The sequence below is a fragment of the Choristoneura fumiferana genome, chromosome 26, assembly GCF_025370935.1.
Source record: "Choristoneura fumiferana chromosome 26, NRCan_CFum_1, whole genome shotgun sequence".
NCBI lineage: Eukaryota > Metazoa > Arthropoda > Insecta > Lepidoptera > Tortricidae > Choristoneura > Choristoneura fumiferana.
This window is the reverse complement of record NC_133497.1, coordinates 9,304,250-9,330,796: the sequence shown is the minus strand read 5'-3', so window position 1 is coordinate 9,330,796 and position 26,547 is coordinate 9,304,250. Positions and strand designations below refer to the sequence as shown.

Below are 26,547 nucleotides of genomic sequence, written 5' to 3'. Positions count from 1 at the left end.
ACCACGAGCTTTACGGCGAAGGAAAACATCGTGAGGAAACCTGCTAAGCAAGTTAATGGTTTGGGTGAAGTTTCCAATCCACACTGGGCCCGCGTGGGAACTAGGGCCCAAGCTGTGTCGTTCTGACAGGAGCCTGTGACCAGCAGTGGGACGTCTACAGGCTGCGATGATGGCATAGAAGTATAGATGGTTCGAGCAACTACTTGATGTGCCTCGTTGCCATGGTTACGTCCCCTGGACAACTCTACAAAACCTGTGTGTGAAGTTCCAATCCGCACTGGGCCCGCGTGGGAACTAGGCCCAAGCCATCTCATTCTGAGGGGAGGCCTGTGCCCTGCAGTGGGACGTATATAGGCTGGGATGATGGACTTGTGCAAGGTCCGCCCGGATTGCTACCACCATCTTGCTCGCTAATCCTGCCGTGAAGCAGCAGTGCTTGCACTGTTGTGTTTCGGCGTGGAGAGTAAGACAGCCGGTGAAATTACTGGCACTTGAGGTATCCCATCTTAGGCCTCTAGGTTGGCAACGCATCTGCAATCCCCCTGGTGTTACAGGTCTCTATGGGCGGTGGTGATCTCTTACCATCATGAGACCCATTTGCTCGTTTGCCATCCAGTCAAATAAAAAAAAAAAAAAAAATATTTTGTTTATTTTAATTTTGGTTGACATTGTTGGTATAATTTAATTTTCTTTAATAAAGTTATACAAAAAAAAACTATTGCAGTTTTTTATTACTTCTATCCTATAAGGGTTCCGTTTTTTTGAGGTACAGTTCGCTATCAGATATTTCGGAGCGGCCAAGGTGATCAAAGATATCGAACATGAGCTCTAATACCTTAATAATAGAGTGCATGTGCCGATGTTTTAGACTAAGGGGCTGTTTCACCATCCATTGATTAGCGTTAACCGCCGGTTAAATGTGATGCCGTCTCCGTCTACTCGAACCAAACAAATAGAGACGGCATCACACCTAACCGCCAGTTAACACTAATCAATGGATGGCGAAACAGCCCCTAACACTAATAATTAATAATGCGCTTTCCCCAGACCCGACGGTCACCATCCCGGAGTCGGATTTGGAGCCGGTTCCGGGCGGCGGCTTCCAGCTGAAGCCGGACCGGCAGCTGCACCTGTACGTGAGCACGGCGCCGTGCGGCGACGGACGCATCTTCAGCCCGCACGAGCAGCCCGACCCGGCGCCGGACCGCCACCCCAACCGGTACGTCTGTACTGTACACTAGAGATGCAACCACAGATATAGATAACACTAGATTACGCAAATGCATCTACTTCGCGTGTCCGAACCCCGACCAAACGTCGGGGTTGGCCCCATACAGAGACTGACCGACTAGTGACTGACTCGAGCCCCACGGCGCGGGCGGGCGGCGCATTTGAATCGATTTTGCGCGGACATCGGGGAATTCACATCGCTAATTCGCTCTTGAGACGTCACAGTAGATATAAAAAGTGACACGGTTGGTTTTCATACAGATTGAGGTGTTTGCGTTATCTAGTGTAATCTATATCTGTGGATGCAACGGATAGTTGTTTGGCCGGATACCGGATATCGGTCAAGTTTTACGTAGAGTTGATACCTACCAGGGATGTAACGGATGTGGTTTTATCGGAACCGAAAGCGGAACCAGATGTATTCAATTATGTTTATCGGAACCAGAAACGGAATCGGAACCGAAAACGGAACCGGAACCAGAATCGGAGCCTGATAGGTGGTCGAGATGTTAAGGGTAGGTCTACTAAACCTGAGAGTCTATTGCGTAACGTTTCTGATACTCGCTATCACAATCAAATGATAGTTTTCATCACACTTGCTCGTAAACAGTGTGCAAACACGCAGGCTACCTTGGTTGCAACCCTCCAAATAAAACCCTCGACTTTAATGTGCTTGTCATGAAGCCCGCGGTCGGTCAATGAGTGTGATACTGCGTGGCGAGCTGGTCGTGCTGGCCTGCAGGAGCACGTCGGGCGCATGGTCAGGCGGGGGGGGGGGGGGGGGAGGGTGGCGCGGAGGCTGGCGCTGCCAAGAGCGCAGTCAGCGGTATCGGCAACTTTTGAAAAAATATCCATCCATTGATTAGCGCTAACCGACGTTAAATGTGATGCCGTCTCCGTCTATTCGAACAAAACAAATAAGTCTCTTTTCAGTAAAATCGTGCATCCACAATATTTAAGATACTTTCCCTCCATCCGTCATCGTCTTGGGACACCTTGTGTTTAATATTAGTGAGGTGATGGATGATTGTATTGTAACGTTCGTATTAACTTGACAGGTTGGCGCGCGGCCAGTTGCGGACCAAGATAGAGTCCGGGGAAGGTACCATCCCGGTCAAGAACTGCAGCAACATCGTACAGACCTGGGACGGAGTCATGCAGGTACGGACTATTGCAGTGCAGTGTAGTGAGTAGTGAACTGAATGGGGTTTTTCCCACTTGTTACCACTGGTAAATAATGGGAATAAAAATTCCCATCTGTTACCACCAAACTAATTGGTGGTAACAACTGGTTTTTTTTCCCAGTAGTTACCACCGATTTCTTTAGTGGGTATGGGATGGGAAAAATCCCATGAGTTACCACCGCATTAATTTTAAATTTCAGCAGTTTTGTCAACATATTAAAAAAGGTTGTATTATATATTTATGGAGTTATTTTATCTTGTCGCGAATATTTTCCCTATCTGTTGCCTCTAAAGTAATCGGCGGTGGTGGTGGTGGCTACTGGGAAAAAAATCCCTGGTAAAAATTGGTGGTAACAGGTGGGAATAACCCACTGAATGCTACAGTGTAGTGTAGGTGAGAAGTGTACTGGGGCATTTTCACTATAAATGGCGCAATTTTTTTTCGGGTTTAGGTGATTCTGGGTTCACCTTACTCTGAATCACGAGCACTATTGATTTGGACGAAGAAAAAAAAGTGACTCTAATTTTGTGACTGACTTTATTTTTTCTAACTGTAGTTCGTTACGAAATGGAAACATAAAATATGTATGGAAAATTGTGGTCACATTTTTTTTCTTCGTCAAACTCAATAGTGCTCGTAATTCTGAGCAAGGAGAATCCAGAATTGCCGTATTCTGAAAAAAGGACCATTTAAAGTGAAAATGACCATTGAGTGCTACAGTGTAGTGTAGGGAGTAGTTTACTGACTGCTACAGTGTCGTGTAGTGAGTAGTTTATTGAATTTTACAAGCGTAGTTTAGTGAGTAGTGTTAATGTTACCTTACTATTCACACTTTGTATGGGGTTGTTACCATTCGTATGCTGTTACCTACAGAATGTTACCGCTCACACGCTATAAGGTTAATTGTTTACTATTCACGCATTGTACAGAGTGTTACTATTTACAGGATATACAGAATGTTACTCTTTCACACGTTGTACAGGATGTCACCACTCATACGTACAGAATGTTACTATTTACATGACATACAGAATTTTACTATTCACATAATGTACAGGTGTTACTATTCACATTTTGTACAGAGTGTTACTATTTACCCATTATACAAGGTGTTACCATTCATACGTTATACAGGGTGTTACTTTTTACACATTATACAGGCTGTCACCATTCCCGCATTATACAGCATCTCCTTACCCACAGGGCGAGCGTCTCCTGACCATGTCGTGCTCCGACAAGGTGTGCCGCTGGTGCGTGGTGGGCATGCAGGGCGCGCTGCTGGCGCGGCTGCTGCGGCCCGTGTACCTGCACTCGCTGGTGCTGGGCTCCCTGCTGCACCCCCACCACATGTACAGGTCAGTCACCTCGTAAGGCCCAACACAAATACGCCGTCCATATACTGACACTAGAGGTAGAGGTCTAGTTGTTTGTGAAACCCGTGTGGTGTCGGGTTAGAATTACACCTCTCCATTTCTTCCGTGGATGTCGTAAGAGGCGACTGAGGATATAGGTTTAGGTGATACCGTAGGCAAGGCTAGCAACCTGTCACTATAGTACCGTTTTTGTCAAACTTTAAACCTAAAATTGCTATTGTGGCTCCGAAGCGGTGACGTTTCGTGTGCTCTGCCTACCCCATTTGGGAATACAGGCGTGATGTTTGTGTTCATTGAGTTTGTGTTAAGAGCAACTGTCCAAAATTTCAACTCTAAACCCAGCGGTTGAAATTTCAAGATGTTATCCCTATCCCGTGGGAATATCGTGGGAATAACATTTATAGCTTATGACTAGAGATCGGAATTTTTGCGGCATTTAAACCACAGAAACCATAGAAACTCATGGTTGCAAACAGTTGTCCAGGGACTTAGCCATGGCAACCAGGTAGGTACAGTCGGTGCCCTAATATAAGTATCCACTTTTCTATGCAACTAGTATGTAAAAGTGGATACATAAGTCAGGGAACCGACCATGCAAGAAAAAGTTGATCGACGCGTTTATTCCTTTAAGAAGTTAAAAAGTCAAGGTAAGATTGCCGGATATTATTGAAAGACCTTTTATATGTAAAAAGTATAATTAAATAAAACGATTTTCAACTAACTAGTTATACACCGTGCTTCTCTTCATTTCCGTTAACTTCGACAACTTGGTTCGTTGATAGAAACTATCGGGTAATTAAATTTTTGTCCAAAAGAAAAAAAAATTTTTTTTTTAGATATTATTTTTACATAACAGCTTCACAGTCATTTCTTTAGGTCAAATTGTAAAATTATTTTGCTAAATATGTGTGAATTATAAACTTGAGTTATGAACTTTTGAAAAATATCATAAATTAATAATTAACTTTGTTTTACTGCCCGTAATTAGTTATCTTATCTTGATCATCTTTGAAAACAGTAAGAGCCACTGCTATTTTTAACTCCCGGCGCAAAAAGAGGGGCGGTATAAGTTTGACGCCAGTATCTATGTGTCTGTCTGTCTGTCGTATCGTAGTTCTTCAAACGGATGGACCGTTTCGATGCGGTTTTTATTGAAAGCGAGTTTTCTTGCGTTGGTTTTTTTTTAGCAATGTTTGATAAAAATCGTCCAGCCGTTTTTTGAGATGTTGACCTTGGAAATAACTACGAGTATGTGGTTGTTTTCAAACTTTTCCAAGTTGATTAGGTTATGGAGAAATTTACTTCATTTGACCTGCTGTATGTATGTAAACTCTTTATAGAACAAAAGCAAAGAAACAAAAAAACAATTGACAAAATTTTGCGATGTTTGTACAGAGCAGATATTCCCCTAATGTTGACGGAAATCAAAAATAACACATTGTAGGTAAACTTAAATGTAGTACATAGTTTCTGCACGGCAACAAAATGAAAATATATATCTTTTACTCTAAAGAAAATGGCGAATGGTCTCGCGTCTTCAGGAAGTATGTACCCCGTAGCCTGAAAAAAAAAAATAAATTAGTCCAGCAGTTCAAAGTTCTTTGGAGATAAAATCCTATTAGCAAATTAAATATTTCACGGCGCCCTATTACAGGGTCACCAAATGGCGGACCGCTAGCCTTTTGCGCGGATCATAACTAAACATTAACTTTTATTATTGAGTAAATACTTCAATAAAGTTGTGTTAAATACTTGTGATGTAATACATATCATTTAATAATATTGTAAATCTGTTTTAAACAAATATATACCTCGTTGAGTTTCTTGCCGGATTCTTCTCAGCAGAGGTTTTTCCGAACCGGTGGTAGATTTTTTTTGACATTCATAAGTGATTGTCATAGCCTAAACTGAATAAAGATATTTTGACTTTGACTTTGACTTTGATTTAATAATTCACATTAGTATGATAAAAAAACCTTGTTTTTGTAAATAACATTAAGATCGTTTATACCTGCTGAGCTGGCAACGTTGCATTCCATAAAAATTTAATGAAAATTAAAAATGTTGTCTGATAGAACACTTCTTAATAAATAAGTTAATGTGTCTACTCCAATAATTATTCGGTACAGACTTTTATTTTCTTTAAAAACCGTTAATAAACATTAATTAGTCTAATTTTCATTCAATTTTTATGGAATAATCGAGAAAAACTAACACAATTGCAACGTTGCCAGCTGAGCAGGTATAAACGGTCTTAACTTATTTAATAAACTCAAGTAGAAACAGACCGCGATGGTGTTTTTTATTTTACTTTAAAAACCGGACCTCCGAAGAAACCATTTGGTGATCCCTGCCCTATAATAATCCAAAAGTTTGCAAACCAGTAAATAGGGTGTTTCACTGTTTTTTTTTTTATAATTTAATATATCAAAAGCTAGACTTTTTTTTTTATTATTATTTGACTGGATGGAAAACGAGCAAGTGGGTCTCCTGATGGTAAGAGATCACCACCGCCCATAAACATCTGCAACACCAGGGGTATTGCAGATGCGTTGCCAACCTAGAGGCTAAGATGGGATACCTCAAGTGCCAGTTATTCCACCGGCTGTCTTACTCTCCACGCCGAAACACAACAGTGCAAGCACTGCTGCTTTTTCAGGATTAGCGAGCAAGATGGTGGTAGCAACCGGGCGGACCTTGCACAAGGCCCTACCACCTGCAAGTTGTCGTGATCGTCATCATCCCAGCCTATATACGTCCCACTGCTGGGTACTGGCCTCTTAGAATGAGAGGGCATGGGCCTTAGTTCCCACGCGGCCCCAGTGCTGATTGGGAACTTGACACCCACCATTGAATTGCTTGGCAGGTTTGTGCAGGTTACCTCACGATGCTTTCCTTATGGTAATTTATCTTTACCTTTCATTTTCCCGCTATAGTGAGCCGGTCGCCTTCTACCTTCAGCCCCAACAGTCTTTTCACAAACGCTTTAGCCTTAGAGTCACTACCAAGCTCCAGATTATACGTGACCAAAGGCGAAATAGGTGGATTATGACCTATATAATTATTCCTCTCTTTACTAGAATGATTTAATTCGCCATTAGCGCTCTTTACTAGAGTGTTTATCTCTCTCACAACAGTGAAGACAGGTATCACGCTCTTCCTGTTCTTGTTGACAAATTCTAGAATTTTGAAGAAGAAATTGTCGCTTTCGGTCGCTTCGGATCTTTTGAAAAATGGTAGGAAACGTTTTTGTCGTTTTTTGACGTGCGATGTTCCCACTGTTTCGATGGGATACATTGAGTACAAAGCGGAAGGTGTATCTGGGGACGATTCCTCTACATTAGTTTGTCTAGATGTTTTATCAGTAGAGTATAGTCGCACAGCGTGAATTGTGTCTGGTTTGCTTGATTTTTCCGTAGCTGATGTATCTGTTTTTCTATGGATTATGGAGTCGTTGTTGTTATTGTTTTTATTGAGATGTCTTGTGCCTGCATCGGTTGGTTTTATATCGTTTTCTGGTGTCATAACTCCTTTTGGGACTGTGTTTTTAACTCCTGATTCAGCTATGCTATAGAGTGACGAAGACTTCTGTGTCTTTGTTTTATGTAGTGCCTGTCTTTTTGTATCAATAACTGTGAATTCTTCTCTTGTAGTTCCGAGTGTAGTGTCTCTTGGATTTAGATGTACTTTTCTGTGTTTATGTGTTTTTTGTTTTTTGCCGTGTTTCTTTGGTTTCAAGTCGAATTTGTAGTATCCTTGTGGTTTTGTGTGTCTGTCACCTGTAACATGTAATATATGCAAGGCGTTTAATGTACCTATGTATATACATAAAAATACTTTGATTATTTCAAAACAATATTATGTTTTGCTAAGTCAGTATTAAGGTAGTTTCGTGCGTAAAAAAAATATCCTATTTAGTCTGTCAGTATTAAAAGTATGATTTTATCGGACACAAAGCCGCTTGAAGTTAGGATTTGTGTCAGTTTTAAGGCTATGAGGGCTATCGCGTATGAATTCGCCGCCAGAGGCGCTAGTGTAGCTTGAGGTCTCCGAAATGTCAAATCTCATAGTTTTTGGGTGAGCTACGCGGGCTTATTTATAATTAAAATAATTTTGTGAATATTTTGCATTACCTGAAATTAATTATGGCAATTATGCGATAAGGGGCAATGAATGTCTGTGTTTTGAGACAGTTTTGTCTTTCGGAAACTTTTGTCCTCCCTTTTTTTCCGAACAAAACGGGACTACGCAACACTGGCATGCTAGATATTTTGTTATGGTACAGTTTTAAGGTATTAAAATATGATTTAAATCTAAACTTTGTTTTCACGCCCGCAATAACCGACTTTGACAGCCACACTTCAGAACCTCACGCAACAGTGGCGCCGTCTAGTGAGACAAAAAACGATAGCCCTCATTTTTTCATGGAACTACAGTCACGAGCGTTAATTTGGGACCCACCCAAGGTCGAATATCTGTCATTTTGTATGACAATTCAAAGGTTTTTTTTGACGAAATGGGTCCCAAATTAACGCTCGTGGTCGTACCATTAATACAATGTACCTATATCTACATATAGGTAGGTAGTGTCACTGCAATGTGGAAGAGTCGTTAGTGTATAATGCTTGTTAGCTAGTGGACAGGATGATTATTTGGTTTAGTTCTTTGCTGGATGAGTTAGTTGATTTTAATCACGTAAGTTGTTGGTTTGCTAAGCACAAATTTATTGGCAAATATTTGGCAGTTTTTTTTTAGTTAAATTATAGTAGGTAATTGATTAAATAAAGGATGATTGAGTGACTAGATAACTGATTTATTGAGTGACGATTGAACGATTTGATAACAACTATCACGATATTTGACTATTTTTTGTTTATTGTATAAATCAAAGCTTTTCAACGCGTGTTATAAAAAAAACATTTTTTAAGTTATCTTTACTTATAAAGCAGCAGGTTTTGCAGGTGGTAGGACCTTGTGCAAGGTCCGCCCGGATTGCTACCACCATCTTGCTCGCTAATCCTGCCGTGAAGCAGCAGTGCTTGCACTGTTGTGTTTCGGCGTGGAGAGTAAGACAGCCGGTGAAATTACTGGCACGTGAGGTATCCCATCTTAGACCTCTATGTTGGCAACGCGTTTGCAATACCCCTGGTGTTGCAGATGTTTATGGGCGGTGGTGATCTCTTACCATCAGGAGACCCACTTGCTCGTTTGCCATCCAGTCGAATAAAAAAAAAAAATAAAATAAAGGTTTGAAATTCAGAGGAAGAAATTCTAGCGTCTTACGCAAGTAGCGCCATAGCAGCTGTATAGAGGAAAGCGATTCACTATAAATTCAATTTTAAACCGTTTTTTTTTCTGCTTTGAACAGTTGTATATCTAAATTTTATATGATATGGCAAATTCAGGAGTTGTCAAATACTGTATTGGTGTCAATTGTACCATGATATTTATTATTATTCAATTTTGATTCTTTTTTTTTTGGTGTTATCGATCTAGTTATTGATCCCTTACTCGGGGCTGGCGGCGTATCCCATATGCGCGTAGTTTGGTGCGCACGCGCCGCGCTCGTAGTGCGCCCGCGACGCGCACGGCGCCGCCGCGAAACTGCGCGGGCGCAGAACTGACTCCGCGTAGTACATGTATGAGCGCCAGTGGCTGCAGAAGACTAGGGGAGGGGGTTAGTTGGTTACGAAGCTGTTTGTTAATGGTTTATTGGCATACAAGTACAGATGTGCAAGTTGCAGAATGTTCCCAAAAATTGGGACAGTTTTTGGAAATTTTTAGACAATTTCATAAGAAATATAAGAAACGGAAAATTTCAATCCCCATACAAAATTGTGAGAAGTTTCCGAAATTTTCTTATATGAAAAATTTCGCAATTTTAGAAAGTTTCCTTTGGCACATCAGTACATGCAAGGCAATTGTTAGTTAATTAATCGTATTTTTTCCAAGTAACTGGTTTTTTAGTAATATATTTTTATATATGTTTGACACAATCAAACATAGATTAAATTTATTAACAGTAAAATCCAGATAAAAAAAAACTTGTCCGCTATACGAAGAAGTAGAATGGTTTTCAATATTTTTTTTTGGGAAGAAAAACTTAGACTTCGTTAAGCAAGCGTATGTATTTATTGCTAATACATAAACGAATAATAATAATTTTGTTTTGAATCACTGCCTTTTTCGTATTCCGGACGAATGGATAAAATAACTGACATGTCTGGAAAATGCTACAGCTAAAAATAGCTCATTCTTTGGGGGACCAGTAATGATCGACCCTATACCGCTCAGCCATCACTGTACGACCTGATAATACGAACTCATTTTGGACTAGAATTATCAAGTCGTACAATATTAGGTCGTGCATTATTAGGGTGTCCAAATTTTCGCTCGACCTGTTATTGTAAGTCGTTATAATCGGAATCCAATCGGATCGAATGACCATAGATTTGTGTTAGGTTGTGTTAGGTCCAATTGTGACCGAATTAAGTTATTTTCTACTAAATTTATCAATATTCGGTGTAAATGTTATTATAACGGATAACTCACGTCTTAAACCGAGTTTAGCTCGACATGTTTCGGGCTATTTCGAAAGTGCGTGAAGCCATTGAGATTGGTCGTCATCCGAATTTTAACCGGGATTGCGGTTGGTCGGTACCCCCTGAGTTGGAAAACAGTATTAAATACTCGTGCTGCGTCATCGGTTGGTGTGAACGTGCCTTTACGGAGTGATGTTGTTAGTGTGGTGTGCTACCCTACATTAGACATTGATAATAAAAATGACGATAAAAATGCGGGTAGTTGTGCGCCGGTGTTAGCTTCGTCGGGCAGTCGCGCGAGCAGAGCGGTGGCGCGTAGTGTGCGTGTTGCGGCAGCCGCCGGTTCGCGTGCTCCTGAGAGGAAGGGCTACGAAATAGCCCGAAACATGTCGAGCTAAACTCGGTTTAAGACGTGAGTTATCCGTTATAATAACATTTAATATGAGTGAGTCTCACGGTAGTTTCATGTTCAAAATATTCGGTGTACACGAAAAACATGATCAATCGAGCGAATCGATTGCTTGCTGTCAAAAGTGTGCTCCGATTATTAGGTCGCACAAAATCAGGTGGTCGAATAGCACCTTGAACATTATCGGTACAGGGTGATAAAGACCCGTGTTCCAAGTGACATGTGATTGAATTATCAGTTCGTACAAAATCGGTAACTACACCCATTCTTTGCACCTTAGTGATGTCAGTATCAGTGCTGATTTGTTACTTACACTTGTTTAACAAGAATTGTTGTGGCACCACCACCTCCAGCTCGCAGCCCGGCTGTGGGCTGATCCCACCGTTGGGGTAGAAGTCGGCGTGACCCGTGGGGGTCTTCACGCCTATAACACAATGCAGTTGATGGTTAAGAGAGAGAGAGAGAGAGAGAGAGGGAGAGAGAGAGAGAGAGAGAGAGATGACCATCAGTGGTGTAGCGGTATAGCACGCGGTACGGATTACCGAGGACCTGGGTTCGATTCCCAGTGATGGTCTTATTTTTCTGGTTTTTCTGTGCATCTATATTTCAGTTTGTATTTTCAATTCAGGGGCTCTTAGTTGAATTTTAAATGCAATTCCGTTCTGGAATGCGTTTCGAGTGTGCCGCTTTCTGTTTTTAACCCCCGACGCAAAAAGAGGGGTGTTATAAGTTTGACCGCTATGTGTGTCTGTCTGTCTGTGGCACCGTAGCTCTTAAACGGGTGGACCGATTTGAATGCGGTTTTTTTCATTTGAAAGTTGATGTTTTAGACATGTTTCATCAAAATCGGTTCAGTTGTGAGATATTGAACTTTGAAGTGACAAAGTCGGAGGTAATCCAACTTTTTGTTGGTTAGGTTATACGTATGAGTTAATAATTGTTTGAATTTATAGTTTGATCAGCAAAATATGTGGTCTACCACCATAAAGTTGATAATCGTTTGCATGTCATAAAACAATAATGCCAATAGACGTGTCTGTCAACTTGAAAGTTCGACTTTAGCGACATATTATTCATTTGAGAGGAACTTGTTTAAAAATTGATAGACCACTTATTTGGCTGATGGTACATACCTATAACTTGTAAACAAACTATTGAGTAAGTATCTTTATTATTATTATTATGATAATGATGGATGATATAGATAATGATGATGATGAATGAGGGCTATCGTTTTTTTGTCTCACTAGATGGCGCACTGTTGCGTGAGGTTTTTAAGTATGGCTTTCAAAGTCTATTATTACGGGCGTGACGGGTTTTACGGGCGTGAAAACAAAGTTTAGATTAAATCATATTTAATACACCTTAAAACCGTACCATAAAAATATCGAGCATGCCACAGTGTTGCATAGTCCCGTTTTGTTCGGAAAAAAGGAAGACAAAGGTTTCCGAAAGACAAAACTGTCTCAAAACACAGACATTCATTGCTCCGGAACGCATATTTGCCATAATTAATTTCAGATATTGCAAAATATTCACAAAATTATTCTAATTATAAATAAACCCGCGTAGCTCACCCAAAAACTATGAGATTTGACATTTCGGAGACCTCACGCTACACTAGCGCCCTAGCGGCGAATTCATTCGCGATAGCCCTCATTGACAATGGCTCACCGAATATGCCGGCGTCCGTGTGTATGACGTCCACGAAGTGTGCGTCGCTTGGATCCAAACGCTGGTCCAGCGGCAAGTTGGCGAACAGCGGCAAGGCGGGGTCCAGCCCGGTGATCCTGGATACGCGGCCTGCGAGAAACAACCATTTTACAATTAACTAAACTAGCCCGTTGCTCGTAGAATCGTTTGTCGCTAGCCCGCGGGAATAAAAACCTAATTCAAAAATACAAACTGAAATATAGATGCACAGAAAATACCAGAAAAATAAGACCAGCGCTGGGAATCGAACCCAGGTTCTCGGCATTCCGTGCCGTGTGCTATACCGCTACACCACCGCTGGACAACGATACAGACACGAATTTCTCCTATGCACCTCATATATCAGCTTGTGTTGTTTCTTATTTAGCCACTTAAGCAGCGACACTAGCGACATCTATGCCGTAGCCCTCATCGAGAAACTTTTCGGCACTCCATCGGAACTAACCGCTCACCCGGACAGATATCGTTATTAATTTTAAGTTATTAATTTTTCAATGAAATGTGGACTTTAAATTTATGTAAGTAATTTCCAAAATCACATAACTTTGAATTCTCGCCTCGGTCTGTAGAACTATGTATGATAAAAAAAGTCAGGACTTGAGGTTAATGTTTGTGAAAAGTAGAATATTGAATGCTATAATTTAATTTTTGTTTCCATATAATGTTATGTTTTATCGATTATTTGCAATTATGTCGAAAACCGAAATCAGATAGCAGCACTGTTCATATTATGCTGGTCTTCTTCTTCTCTTTTAAAATATGGCTTTTCTGTCCTAATTAATAGGACAATTTCGCCAGTGCCAAGGTAAACTCTCTTTGAGAGGGACGTTGTACGGTGATTGTAGTTTTTGCCACTTGATAGTAAAATTCCAGAAACCACGTGGAGACCACTTGCGCATTAAAAAAATGTTAGACAATATAGAATTTTGGGATCACTGTTCACTGTTAAGGTTAATCGCTGCATAAAACACTATCAAAATTATACTTCAACTAGCCAAAGAAACAGAAATAGCAAAATTAGATATTGTCTACATCCGCCATCTTCGAATGCTACAAATCGAATCATCTATTATGCTGGTCGCATTATTTTTACATTTGACATTTCATACTGTCACTCTACTCAAACTATCTGTATACCGAATTTCATCTAGATCAATTCAGCGCTTTAGACGTGATGAGGTTATGATTGGTTTTTTGGAATCTTTTTGTATTTTTTATTTCAATTCTAAATTTTTACTTTTACGGTCATCCCGTAAAACCGAAATTGAAAATACGAACTGAAATATAGATGCACAGAAAAATCAGTAAAATAAGACCATCACTGGAAATTGAACCCAGGTCCTTGGTAATCCGTACCGCGTGCTATACCGCTACACCACTGATGGTGAGACCATCAGTGGTGTAGCGGATGATGGTCTCACCATCAGTGGGGTGGGACCATCAGTGGTGTAGCGGTATAGCACGCGGTACGGATTACCGAGGACCTGGGTTCGATTCCCAGTGATGGTGATGAGGTTGTAAAGTTGGGTGCCCGAAATGAGAGACCGGTTGGTTTTTTGGACTTTTTACTCCGAAGCCGATTGCAATGGAACAGTGACAAACAAACTTAAAAACCTTATTTATATTGATGCGCGATACTAGCGCCACCACATTGTGTTTTATTTTGTAACCAATGAGGTTCATGAATGTCAACGGGCATCGATCATTTTGATTAATTAGCAAGCTATCTAGTTCAGCAGATGAACTATAGATGGCGCTGTATCGAACAGAGGTGAAAAATAAACATACAAAACTTTCGCATTTCTAATATTAGTGGGATCTATAATTTATACCTTCATACTTCGTTATACTCATGTCACGTTACCTGTTTTGAGCGAGCCGCCCGCGACACCGGCGGACTGTCCTCCCAGACTGTGGCCAATCAAATGCGTTTTGGACAGGTCCAGGCCTCTGCGAACAATAGTAGATTGTACAAGTGACGGTTCCACCCGAGCCGCAGGCGAGAGATCATAGTTCAGTCGAGGGTAAAATGATTTCTATGAACAAGTCATGCAATCTTTCACTTTGATTGCGAGGAAATTTATCAGCAACATTATAAACATTTTTTTTTAATTACTAGATAAGGTACCTTTTATACAAGGTGTTAATTAAATAACAGTAAAACTCAGAGATCCCAAAAATATTTTTTACCATTTTAAGTTAGTTGATCGCATTCATTTTGGAATACCTTCATTATTTCAAAAAATATTCGTGTGTTTTGTTGTTAGTAGACGTTGGTGTAGCTTCGCTTTGCGCTTCGCCATTTTTAGAAGAAAATTAAACTTACAGCAAAACGGCCAGCATTGAGTTATCTAAATTAAATAGTATGCAAATTCGCTAAAATATTTCATTGGCGCGTGTTACGCTTTATTTGTAACTAGCTTATGCCCGCGACTTCGTCTGCGCGGACCTAGGTTATCACGCAGTGGCGCCCTCTACCGGAATAAAAAGTATCCTATGTTGATCCTTGGGGCTTAAACTATCTCGATACAAAATTTCATCAAAATCCGTTCAGCGGTTTCGACGTGAAAGCGTAACAGACAGACAGACAGACAGAGTTACTTTCGCATTTATAATATTAGTATGGATTTTTCTGGCACTGGCTAAGCGAGTTAGAAACTTGAACCAAAGGCCAGAGCGAGGGGTTTTCCAATAGTCCTTTTTATATAACAGGGGGGAACTAGCTAGGTTATCTGATGGGAAGCAATCACCGCCGCCCATGGACACCTTTGAACACGAGGGGTATCACAGGTTGCCAGTCCTTTGGGAGACTGATGTGCTCGGCCCTGGCCTATGGAGCAACAGGAACCTGTTGCATATGTAGCACTGACCTGGACACGAGGTAGTCTATGAACTTGGCGGCGAACCGTCCTATGTACCATGTGTTCTCGGCCGCCGTGAAGTACCACGGGCCGGCCTCTAGCCGGGACGCGTCCACCATTATCACGTTAGAGTTCCCGCGGAGCATGTAGGCTGTGGAAAGTTAAATAATTATAATAAAAGATATTTATTTAATAGTTTGCTTTAGTTTGCTGAGGAGAGACGATGGAATAAGAAAGGGGAGGCTTAGCCGGTATCGTCTCGGGTCGTCCCATTCGTTTTTTGTCAAGTTCTCTAGAATGGATGACGAAATCAGAATGTGACGAATTAAGAACTTGACTAAAACGAATGGGACGACCCGAAGAACATAAAACGAGGCAACGAGCCATTTAACCCGAATCTGCGTTCATACGCTGCCGCTACTGTACCTTCCCGAACCAGCAGACCGCTGTTCTCGTCTGGCAGCTCCATGAACGCGTGGAAGTAGATCACGGTGGGGTCGTGGAAGTTGATGTTGGAAGCCAGGAGTTTGTCGTCGTCGCCGATAACCAGCTCTTGGTACACGGTCGGGTTATATCTGCGAATAGACGAGTGTTTAGGTAGGTTTAAGAGCCACAAACGAGCGAAGCAATTCAACGGTGTGAGTGAAGTTCCCAATCCGCACTGGCTCCGCGTGGGAACTACAGCTCAAGCCCTCTCATTGTGAGAGGAGGCCTGTGAATATTTGTATTGTGTTGCTAGTGCAAAACGAAAGTTTTTTTTTGTGTACTTTTTGTTGATAGGTTTTTATGAACTAAACAATAACTCCTGACCACTTTTCAAATGACTTATGATTATCTGGGCCATTGTCGTGTATTGCTTTTTTACTTTAGATAAAAACAAACAAGGGGGCAATGGATGAAAATTTTAGTAACGCAATTCATTAATTATATTATTAATCAATCATTTTTTTTTCAATTTCTGTTACGTGTATGGAGTTTTTGTAGTTTTCGAGGTAAATGCATGTGACATACGGATGGACGGACAGACAGACGGACTTGACGAAACTATAAGGGTTCCGTTTTTGCCACTTTGGCTAAAAAAGTAGGAAACTACTAAAACTGGATACTCTTCACTGACCTTTTTTTTATTATTTGACTGGATGGCAAACGAGCAAGTGAGTCTCCTGATGGTAAGAGATCACCACCGCCCATAAACATCTGCAACACCAGAGGTATTGCAGATGCGTTGCCAACCTAGAGGCCTAAGATGGGATACCTCAAGTGCCAGTAATTTCACCGGCTGTCTCCACGCCGAAACACAACAGTGCAAGCACTGCTGCTTCACGGCAGGATTAGCGAGCAAGATGGTGGTAGCAATCCGGGCGGACCTTACACAAGGTCCTACCACCTGCAAACTGACCTGGTGAAGAGTTGGAATTCAACGTCATTGGTGTCCCTCATGAGTGGACATTTGGATTTGTCGACGGGCGCCACTTGCAGGAGAGCCTTCTCGAATTGCACCCCTGGTGGACCTGCGGGGGAAAGGCCAATAAGTTTTATCAATTATAGTACATTGTGTCTTAAGGGCGGTAAATAAGGAATTACGAACGATTAAGATTCTGAGTTCACGGGAAGTACCCTGTAGGTTTTGATTCCCTTGCGAGTTTCGAAAATTTGCGGAAATTTGCAGCATAAACGGCTGCATCTTTTGATTGCGTTGGCTTAGAAGTTTGATTTTTTCACAGCTCCAAGGGACAGTAGACCTCAGTATTTGATATAAATTTCAGGTTGACACCTCCAGGGACACTTTCCCGAGAAAAGGGTTTGACAGACGGACAGACGGACAAAAAGTGATCTTATAAGGGTTCCGTTTTTTCCTTTTGAGGTACGGAACCCTAAAAAACGATGTATCGTAAAGTCTAATTATTATTAACATGTCTATTAGACTGATTGACTTATAATTACATAATTGACATGCTCGCTTGGACTGAATTCTTGCGCGGCCAAGCGTGAGCGGTTGCTAAATTACGATTTTCTAATATGATTTCGATTATATGACGTTACTAAATACGACAGCGTACTTGGAATTACCGTACAGGTAGAATAGAATAGAATAAGTAGAATATAAATTATTCGTTACAAAGTAGCGTAGCATAACAGAAAGATATTAAAAAATTAAGGAAGTTGTATGTCTCGAAATGGTCCCAAATCAGCTGTAGTATGGCAATACGGTATTTGACAACTCCTTATTTTGCCATATCTTAATATTATTATGAAAATATAGATAAACAGATAGTGTTTAGCAAAGAGAAAATTTAAATCGTTGAAAATTGGATTTATAGTGATTTTTTGAAAAATCTATATACCTGTCTCTTTCTCAAACGCTTTTCTCTATGCAGCAAGCATGCCAGTATGTCTTTCTCTGTCTAATCTTGAGTTTCAAACCTTTATAACTTTGTTATTTGTAAAGGTAGCTTAAAAATTGTTTAACGTAAGAACTATGGTCCAAGCCTCTTGTTCTGAGAGGAGCCTGTGCCCAGCAGTGGAACGTATATAGGCCGAGATGATGATGATGAATATGCTTAGGAATAGTCTATAAAATATGAGCTTGTAACTATGACAAAAATGTAGGCTTGATTAATTGTAACCACAGAAAACATATAGAAACTCGTGGTTTTGAAGAGTTGTCCAGGGGACGTAACCGTGGCAACGAGGCACATCAAGTAGTTGATCGACCCATCTATACTTCTATGCCATCATCGCAGCCTGTAGACGTCCCACTGCTGGTCACAGGCCTCCTCTCAGAACGACACAGCTTGGGCCCTAGTTCCCACGCGGGCCCAGTGTGGATTGGGAACTTCACCCAAACCATTAACTTGCTTAGCAGGTTTCCTCACGGTGTTTTCCTTCACTGTAAAGCTCGTGGTAAATCTCGAATGTCATTTCGCACATGAATTTCGGAAAGCTCAGAGGTGCGAGTCGGTGTTTGAACCACGATCCTCTGCTGAGAAGGCCATAGGTCAAACCATTAGGCACGACGACCCTCTTAATTTATAATAGCAAGCCAAATTTCAATTCATACTTATTTTATATAATCGTAAATAAATTTATTTCTAAACATTTTTCAGCAGAATTACATTTTAACCAAATTCACTTTAGTACCCAACTCAAAATAGTCAATGTATGTGGACGATCTTCTTTTTGTACGGAATGACAGTACATCGGACATAGAATAGTTTTTAACAGGGGAAATTACAGTTCCCGCGGGATAGTGAGAAATTATGTTTTCGCAGAAAGCTAGTCTAACTATGCGAGAGTTAGCGAGTCTGTTTGTTTGTTAGCTTATCACGTCTAAACCGCTGAAATTCGGTATACATATAGATTGAGTCTCAGGGAAGGACATAGGATAGTTTTTATCCCGGAAAATTGCAGACAGAGTCGCGGGCGAAAGCTAGTTAAAAATAAACCTTAGTTATTAATCAGAACCTAAGGTCCGTGATGCAACAGCCAAGTCAAGTTATTACGAACTGACCTAACTAGTTATACTGGAAAACTCTCGCTGGAAATCTATAGGGATATTTAAACGACTGTTTATATGTTACGCAAGACGGTGTTTGACAACTCCTGATTTTGCCATATCTTAATGTTATTATGAAAATATAGATAAACAGATAGTGTTTAGCGAAGAGAAAATTTAAATCGGTTGAAAATTGGATTTATAGTGATTTTTTGAAAAATCTATATACCTGTCTCTTTCTCAAACGCTTTTCTCTATGCAGCAAGCATGCCAGTATGTCTTTCTCTGTCTAATCTTGAATTTCAAACCTTTATAACTTTGTTATTTGTAAAGGTGGCTTAAAAAATGTAATTCATAACAGCATTGTGTAGTTTTAATTTATAAAACATAGGTATACAAAATAGTCAAATACTTACCGTATTGTGTTAATTGGCAGTACGGAGTATTTAGTATTTATTTATGTTGCAAAAAACATAAAATAAGGCCTTATATTTATTTATTTGCCAATAAAAAGTTACAGCATTACAGTAAAACCAATGCGGTGTAAAATTCAAATTATACTTACAATAAAAAACACAAAAAGACGTTAAAAACAAAAAAAAGTTATTTTGGGGTTTTTATCCTTGCTTCCCTAAAGCGACGGGAGACCACGCCCTCTGGCCAGAAATCGGAGTGCAGGAACATCTGCTGGTGCTTAGCCGGCACTTGGAGTATAAGGCACTTGTCTCACCGCCAGCGAGGAAACGATTGGCTATCGACTATTTTCTCGCTCAAGAAACGAACAAAAGATATAAGATCCTGTGTAAGTAAAAGAGACGCATATATTAATAGTTGATCGCTGGCTGTTCACACTGTCGGCGCTCTTACATCTTTTGTCGCAGCGACAAGAGCTATTAAACTCGCTGAGCTATATATACTCGCTCAGCGATGTCAGCTTGGCGGCCGCCCCGCACGAGCTAGTCGAGTGGAGCGAGTAATCGCCCGTCGCACGCGAACACTCGCTTACAGCCGAGCGACAAAACTACACTCGCTTCTCGCTGCTCGCCCACTCGTTTCTAGTTACTCGCTCTACTCGCTTCTCGCTCATCGTCGGCGGTGGGACAAGTGCCTCAAAGAGCGAAAATTGTTGGCTCTATTAGACTCTAGCGGGCGGATAAAAACCTCGGCTCCCTTCAACCGACCCCGAGCTGGCTCGCGGATGTGCTCGAAGGCCTTCTCTTCCGTCGTCTTCGTGTCCAACCGCGATAGGTAGATGTCCACCAACGGTACTGCAGCTTGGATACAATACAGGACGACGCTGCAGGAATGGTCCCACGCAGGAATGGTTATATAAGGTTTTGTTAAAATTTTAACAGAAACTTATTCTGAATTTATTTGCGGAATTACATATGAAATTTACCATAATACTTTAGCGTATACATACGTACATAATACATTGCTCGCAGGACTGATGGCCGATGGGGTCAGAAGGTTCTCGAATGGCGTCCGCGGACCGGGAGACGAGCTGTCGGTAGGCCTCCAACAAGATGGAGCGACGACCTGGTTAAGATCGCGGGATCGCGGTGGATGCGGAAAGCACAAGACCGGTCTGAGTGGAGAGCCTTGGGGGAGGCCTATGTCCAGCAGTGGACGTCTTTCGGCTGACATGATGATGATGATGATGACTTTAGCGTTTAAGGCTCGACCGGCCATGTAAATGATGAAAGTACGAACACAATGTGTGTCACACACGAGCGGTTTCGCCCGTTTTAGTGCGTCTGGCAAACGCATAAACTTCTTAACCGCAACGACGCTTACGCGATAGGTTATTAAAATGAATAAATATAAGGGGACACTTGACACCAACATACCTAGTCTCAACGTACGCAAAGCTTGTATTAATTTACATGCTTTCGGTATCATAAGTACCTAATAGTTACTGTTAAAAAAAAAAAACTTTTTTCAATAAAAATACTCGTCAAGATTGTTTACCCTTTTTCTAATGCTAAAAAAAACGAAGTATAGACCATGATGTACTTTTTGGGAAATTAGTAGAGTAAAATTCTGAAATTCAATACAACTACTTGAGGCCGTATCGCCTAACGTTTTGCATACAAAAACTGTCATTTGATTGCGACCGCGAGCGTCAGTACCTTTAAGCAATATAGCCTTTGATCTAATAGTTTATGCGCACGTTATGCAGGTGGTAGGACCTTGTGCAAGGTCCGCCCGGATTCCTACCACCATCTTGCTCGCTAATCCTGCCGTGAAGCTGCAGTGCGTGGAGAGTAAGACAGCCGGTGAAATTACTGGCACGTGAGGTATCCCATCTTAGTTATGTCCCTCTAGGTTGGCAACGCGTCTGCGATACCCCTGGTGTTGCAGATGTTTATGGGCGGTGGTGATCTCTACCATCAGGAGACCCACTTGCTCGTTTGCCATCCAGTCGTATAAAAAAAAACGAAGCCGCCGGCAAAGCCTAGTATAATATAAACTCACGTATCATAGACAGGAAACAGGCAAGCGGCACTGTAGTAAGCATGTTCACAGGTTAAAATCACGTTTTATTGCAAATGGCGCAGGACGTGCGCTGCGCTCGGCGCATGTGCAACTGTGGGGTACCGCTCTTGGGATGCAAGGTAGGGGGGCTGCAGGGAAATGTAAAGTGGTACATCATTTCTTGTGCCTTTCCAATGCAGGTGTAACATGTAACTACCGTGAGACTCACTCATATTAAATGATATTGTAACGGATAACTCACGTCTTAAACCGAGTTTAGCTCGACATGTTTCGGGCTATTTCGTAGGCCTTCTTCTCAGGAGTATCATTTAATATGCAGGAGTAGTCATTTATGATAGTTGCGGTGTGGCACCATATGTTACTGTTGACATATGCAAGTGATGAAAAGTTTCGGGTCGGTTGGTAGGGAGCCACGTGTTAGCGCACTTAGCGCGTGTAGCCAGGAGGCTCGAGTTCGAATCTCGGCCGGCTTACCCGTTTTTAGGGTTCCGGAGCCAAAATGGCAAAAACGGAACCCTTATAGTTTCGCCATGTCTGTCTGTCAGCGGCTTTGCTCAGGGACTATCAATGCTAGAAAGCTGTAATTTTGCACGGATATATAAGTAAACTATGCCGACAAAATGGTAAAATTAAAAATTCAAAAATAATTTTTTTTATGGGTACCTCCCATAGACGTAACGTGGAGGTGATTTTTTTTTCTTATCCAACCCTATAGTGTGGGGTATCGTTGGATAGGTCTTTTAAAACCAAGGTTGCTAAGATGATTTTTCGATTCAGTGATATGTTTGCGAAATATTCAACTTTAAATTGCAAATTTTCATAAAAATCGAGCGTCCCCCCCCCCCCCCTCTCAAATCTAAACCGGTGAGTGGAAAAATTTGAAAAAAATCAGGATGGTAGTAAGTAAGTATATCAAACTTTCAAGGAAAACTATAACGGCTAAGTTTGCTTGAGAATTATTAGTAGTTTATGAGTAAATAGCAGCCTAAGGTATAAAATATACCTAAACTTGGAAGATTCCGTATAAAATACGAAATCCTTAGAAAAATATTACTTAAATTTTTCGTAATGGCTACGGAACCCTATTTTGGGCGTGTTCAACACGCTCTTGGCCGGTTTTTTACTAATAAGACTTAATGTTCGTTCTCGGGTCTTGGATGTTTAATATGTATTTATCTACTCGTGTTTACCCGCGGCTTCGCACACGTAAATCATTAGGTCCAGCAGCTGAATTGAAATTCCGGGATTTTTAAAAATTCCCGTGGGAATTCCCGCAAATTAAATCGTTGTTTTCATTGACGTTACATTAAAAACGGTCGTGGTCAAATTTTATGACTCTAAGCCCAGCGGTTCTTGTTTCGAGATTTTATCCCTATCCCGTGGGAATATCGGTATAAAAAGTAACCTATGTTTTAATCCAGGTTATAAACTAACTTTTTGCCAAATTTCATCCAAATCCGTCCAGCCGTTTCAGCGTGAAGAAGTAACAAACATACTCACTCACAAACTTTCACATTTATAATATTAGTAGGATATAGGATATAAGTATGTTTATCCGTTGCCTAGTGTCCATAGTACAAGCTTTGCTTAGTTTGGGACTAGGTCAATTGGTGTCAAGTGTCCCATGATATTTATTTATTTCTTTAATTTTACGTACAAATTTGGTTATTATTTTTATGCCCTTACAGCGTAGACGTTGAAGCTGTACAAACTTTTTATAGACCATCATCACTAAAGTAAATCATCATCATCATCATCCCAGCCTATATACGTCCCACTGCTGGGCACAGGCCTCCTCTCAGAACAAGAGGGCTTGGGCCATAGTTCCCACGCGGGCCCAGTGCGGATTGGGAACTTCGCGCGCACCATTGAATCGCTTCGCAGGTTTGTGCAGGTTTCCTCACGATGTTTTCCTTCACCGCAAAGCAATTTCGCACATGAATTTCGAAAAAAGTCAGAGGTGCGAGCCGGGGTTTGAACCCACGACCCTCTGCTTGAGAGGCGATAGGTAAAACCACTAGGCCACCATCACTAAAGTAAATAAAAATAAGTATTTAAGATCGTCAATTACCACTCACTTTTCCCAGTTTTCCGTTGCAACAGACCAGTCAGTCTGGTTTAGTTAATAAATTCCAGCCACTCGCCGCTCCAGTAACTTGTGTTGAAACTAAACTATACTTGATTTTTTTTATCATTCGTGGCTTAGTTTCGAGCAGATCTCTGAAACATAATAGTATAACCCCTTTTCCAGGCCCCCCTTTAGATGTGCTACCACAAAATGAATCACAGTTTTATATTGATAGATAAATGTATAAGTAGTTTATTTAGATACCTTAATTATATAAAGTTAATTTATAAGTGTTCCTTAAACCTCTTCCTAAAAAATACATGAGGTTAAAATAGCATAATATGTTATGTATAAGTTAATTAATGTAATTAATTTTAAAATTGCCGCGCCCCAACAGGGCATCATTTTTTATAATTTTTTTGTAAAAGGTGTTGCAATAAATAAATACTGAATACTGAATAGTAGATATAGTTAGTGTTTAGTATTGTAACTAAGGGACCCCATACATCCCTGTACTTCTTTTATTATTATTTTTTGTATTTGTTTTTCTTTAATTGTATAATATAGTTTTTAAGTATTTTATTTGTAATTATATTTTTATGAAAAAATGACTTTCTGCCAAGTTTCTTGCGGCGCATTCTTCTTGGCAATGATGGTCTTTCCGAAAGCGCTGGTAGTTTAAAAAAATGACGTGTAAAAGTGCCCATTGCGGCCTATTTACTGAATAAATCATTTGAATTTGAATTTGAATTTTTTGAATTGTTTACCTATGCGGGATTCATTTTTAACGGTTTCAATTAATTTTGTACCATATTGTAAATTTAGCGAGGTCAAATATTTGTGTACATTTATGTGGTCGCTATATGTACTATGCCTGGAAAAGAGTTAACAATAATACTAACTAGTGTTATGAAATAGGAATGTGTGTATAACCTAAGCCATTGCTTACACAAAAAAACTACTTGCTTAAAAAGCAAGCAGAGGTTCGTGGGTTCAAACCCCGGTTCGCGCCTCTGAGTTTTTCGAAATTCATGTGCGGAATTACATTTGAAATTTACCACGAGCTTTGCGGTGAAGGAAACATCGTGGGGAAACCTGCACAAACCTGCGAAGCGATTCAATGGTGCGTGTGAAAAATTCAATGGTTATATATAGTGTGTGTGGCGCAAATCGCATTACCAAAAGTTTGAATTTGATTTCCTTGTTCCCAGAGCGATCTGCGGCCGCATCGAGAACCATCTGCAGTCGCTGCCGCCGCCGTTCCGGCTGCAGCGGCCGCTGCTGGCGCGAGCAGCCAGCACCGAGGCGCGCACGCCCGCCCGCGCGCCCTCCTTCAGCGTGTGCTGGGCCAGCACGGAGCCGGTAACTGGGCCAATCAACTATTTTACCGACACTTTCGGCGTCTCCTGCGTTACCAAAATTGACTCTGGCGTTACCAAAAAATCATACTTCCAACAAGATATTTCACGGTTTAATAGGTTGAACTTACGTAGGATGGCATGTATTCATGTACACCGTCTATTAAATTACAGAAAAAATATGTTTACTTACAAAAATCTGCAATTGTTTGAAAAATGTCGCGGACAGATTAGTGTCGGTAAAACTTTTCACAACGAGCATTAAGAAACTTGAAAAAAGAAATCAAAATATTATTATAAAGAACAACCGGCATAGAAAATGGTGTGGCATAACAATTATCAACATCAAAAAAATGGCATTTGCAATAAAACACTTAGAAAACCCTTAAACAGAAAAGTTGCACTTTGCTCCCTCTCGTCAGGGAGGAAAAGTTACTTTTCTGAAGGAGAGGTGTGAAAAAAAAGTTGATTGACCCAACTGCCACTGCCACAGTCTGATGCTGCACTCTGCACCAGTACCACTACCATGAGTTTACAGTGACCGTACTCGATAGCGACGGCGTTAATTATTTGTATGGAGAATTGTACAGCGCCTCTACAAATAATTTACGCCGTCGCTATAGAGTACGGTCACTGTAAACTCATGGTAGTGGTACAGCTGTCTGACGCGACCGCAACAGTATTACACTGTCGTAACTGTGATTCGTTCCTGATTCGTCATATTCCTGATTTGTCATATTCTTAACTCGTCATTGTACAGTCAAATGAAATTACGAACACGTAGTTACAGTTGGTTAGGTTAAGGTTATTTTTTTTATGACCACCCAGAACCGATGTAATAAGTGCCCCGAATCGGTTCTGGGTGCTCATAAAAAAATAACCTTAACCTAACCGACTAAGATTTTGTCGAATAAAAACTTTGATCTGTTTGTGGCACTGTATTATGGTTCTTATCATTTACCACAGAGGATTTAAATATTATAATTAATTTTGTGCAGGCAATTCGCATGGTATGACGAGTAAGGAATATGACGAATCAGGAATATGACCAGTTAGGAAAGTGTCGAATTAGGAATATGACCAATTAGGAATATGGCAAATCAGGAACAAATCGTAACTGTCTCATGCGACCACTGTCTTATGCTGTAGTAGCTTTCTGACGCGGATGAAACTGTCTGACGCGACCACAACTGTATTACACTGTCGTAACTGTCTGATGCGACCACTGTCTTATGCTGTAGTAGCTTTCTGATGCGGATGAAACTGTCTGACGCGACCACAACTGTATTACGCTGCCGTAACTGTTTTGACGACCTGTCTGACGCGACCACAACTGTATTACGCTGCCGTAACAGGGCCCTCTTCCCCCTTGCCGCTTTAAATTTCCCTACACTCATATGTATACGTATTTCCAGCTTCCTGAAGTAATAAACGCGACGACCGGTAAACTGGAGAGCGGGCAGCCGTCGCTGCTGTGCAAACAGAGCATGTTCGCGCGCTGGCAGCATCTGGTCACGCGGCTGCCGTTGCTGCCGCAGGTAATGCATAGGCAGACAGCATCTTATTTCACCGTCTAAGATTTTTAAAGCAATTTTTTTATTGTATTTCGAACTAAAATACATTCAAAATAAGAAGATAGGAAGAAATCAGAAAGAAAACATTTATTGCCACAAAAAAAAAAAATGAACAGAAAAAAAAAGAAAACATACCTACACTAAACCTAACCAGAAGACAGTTTTTTGTGGCAAAAGGAGCGGACTCAGCATTTGCTGCGTGTGCAAGCGTAAGCCTGCATTGCGCAGCGCTGATTTTC

At 40.9% G+C, this 26,547-nt stretch overlaps 2 protein-coding genes across 2 annotated transcripts in view; one reads left to right on the top strand and one right to left on the bottom strand.

Moving 5' to 3' along the window:
- The window catches only part of LOC141442730 (double-stranded RNA-specific editase Adar-like), a 98,252-nt gene that overhangs the window by 56,785 nt on the left and 14,920 nt on the right, over positions 1–26,547 (top strand). Inside the window, 2 exon segments of the mRNA XM_074107812.1 lie at positions 24,588–24,738; positions 26,150–26,272. Of these exon segments, the coding sequence (XP_073963913.1) occupies positions 24,588–24,738; positions 26,150–26,272 (274 nt within the window).
- Positions 5,317–21,368, bottom strand: LOC141442743 (uncharacterized). The gene is made up of 9 exons (XM_074107832.1): positions 21,288–21,368; positions 16,713–16,824; positions 15,740–15,888; positions 15,323–15,464; positions 14,317–14,402; positions 12,414–12,542; positions 11,053–11,163; positions 6,705–7,567; positions 5,317–5,348 (listed from the first exon to the last, which is right to left on the bottom strand). The coding sequence occupies exons 1-8, from the start codon at positions 21,328–21,330 to the stop codon at positions 6,708–6,710; spliced, it is 1,632 nt and encodes a 543-aa protein (XP_073963933.1). The 5' UTR covers positions 21,331–21,368; the 3' UTR covers positions 5,317–5,348; positions 6,705–6,707.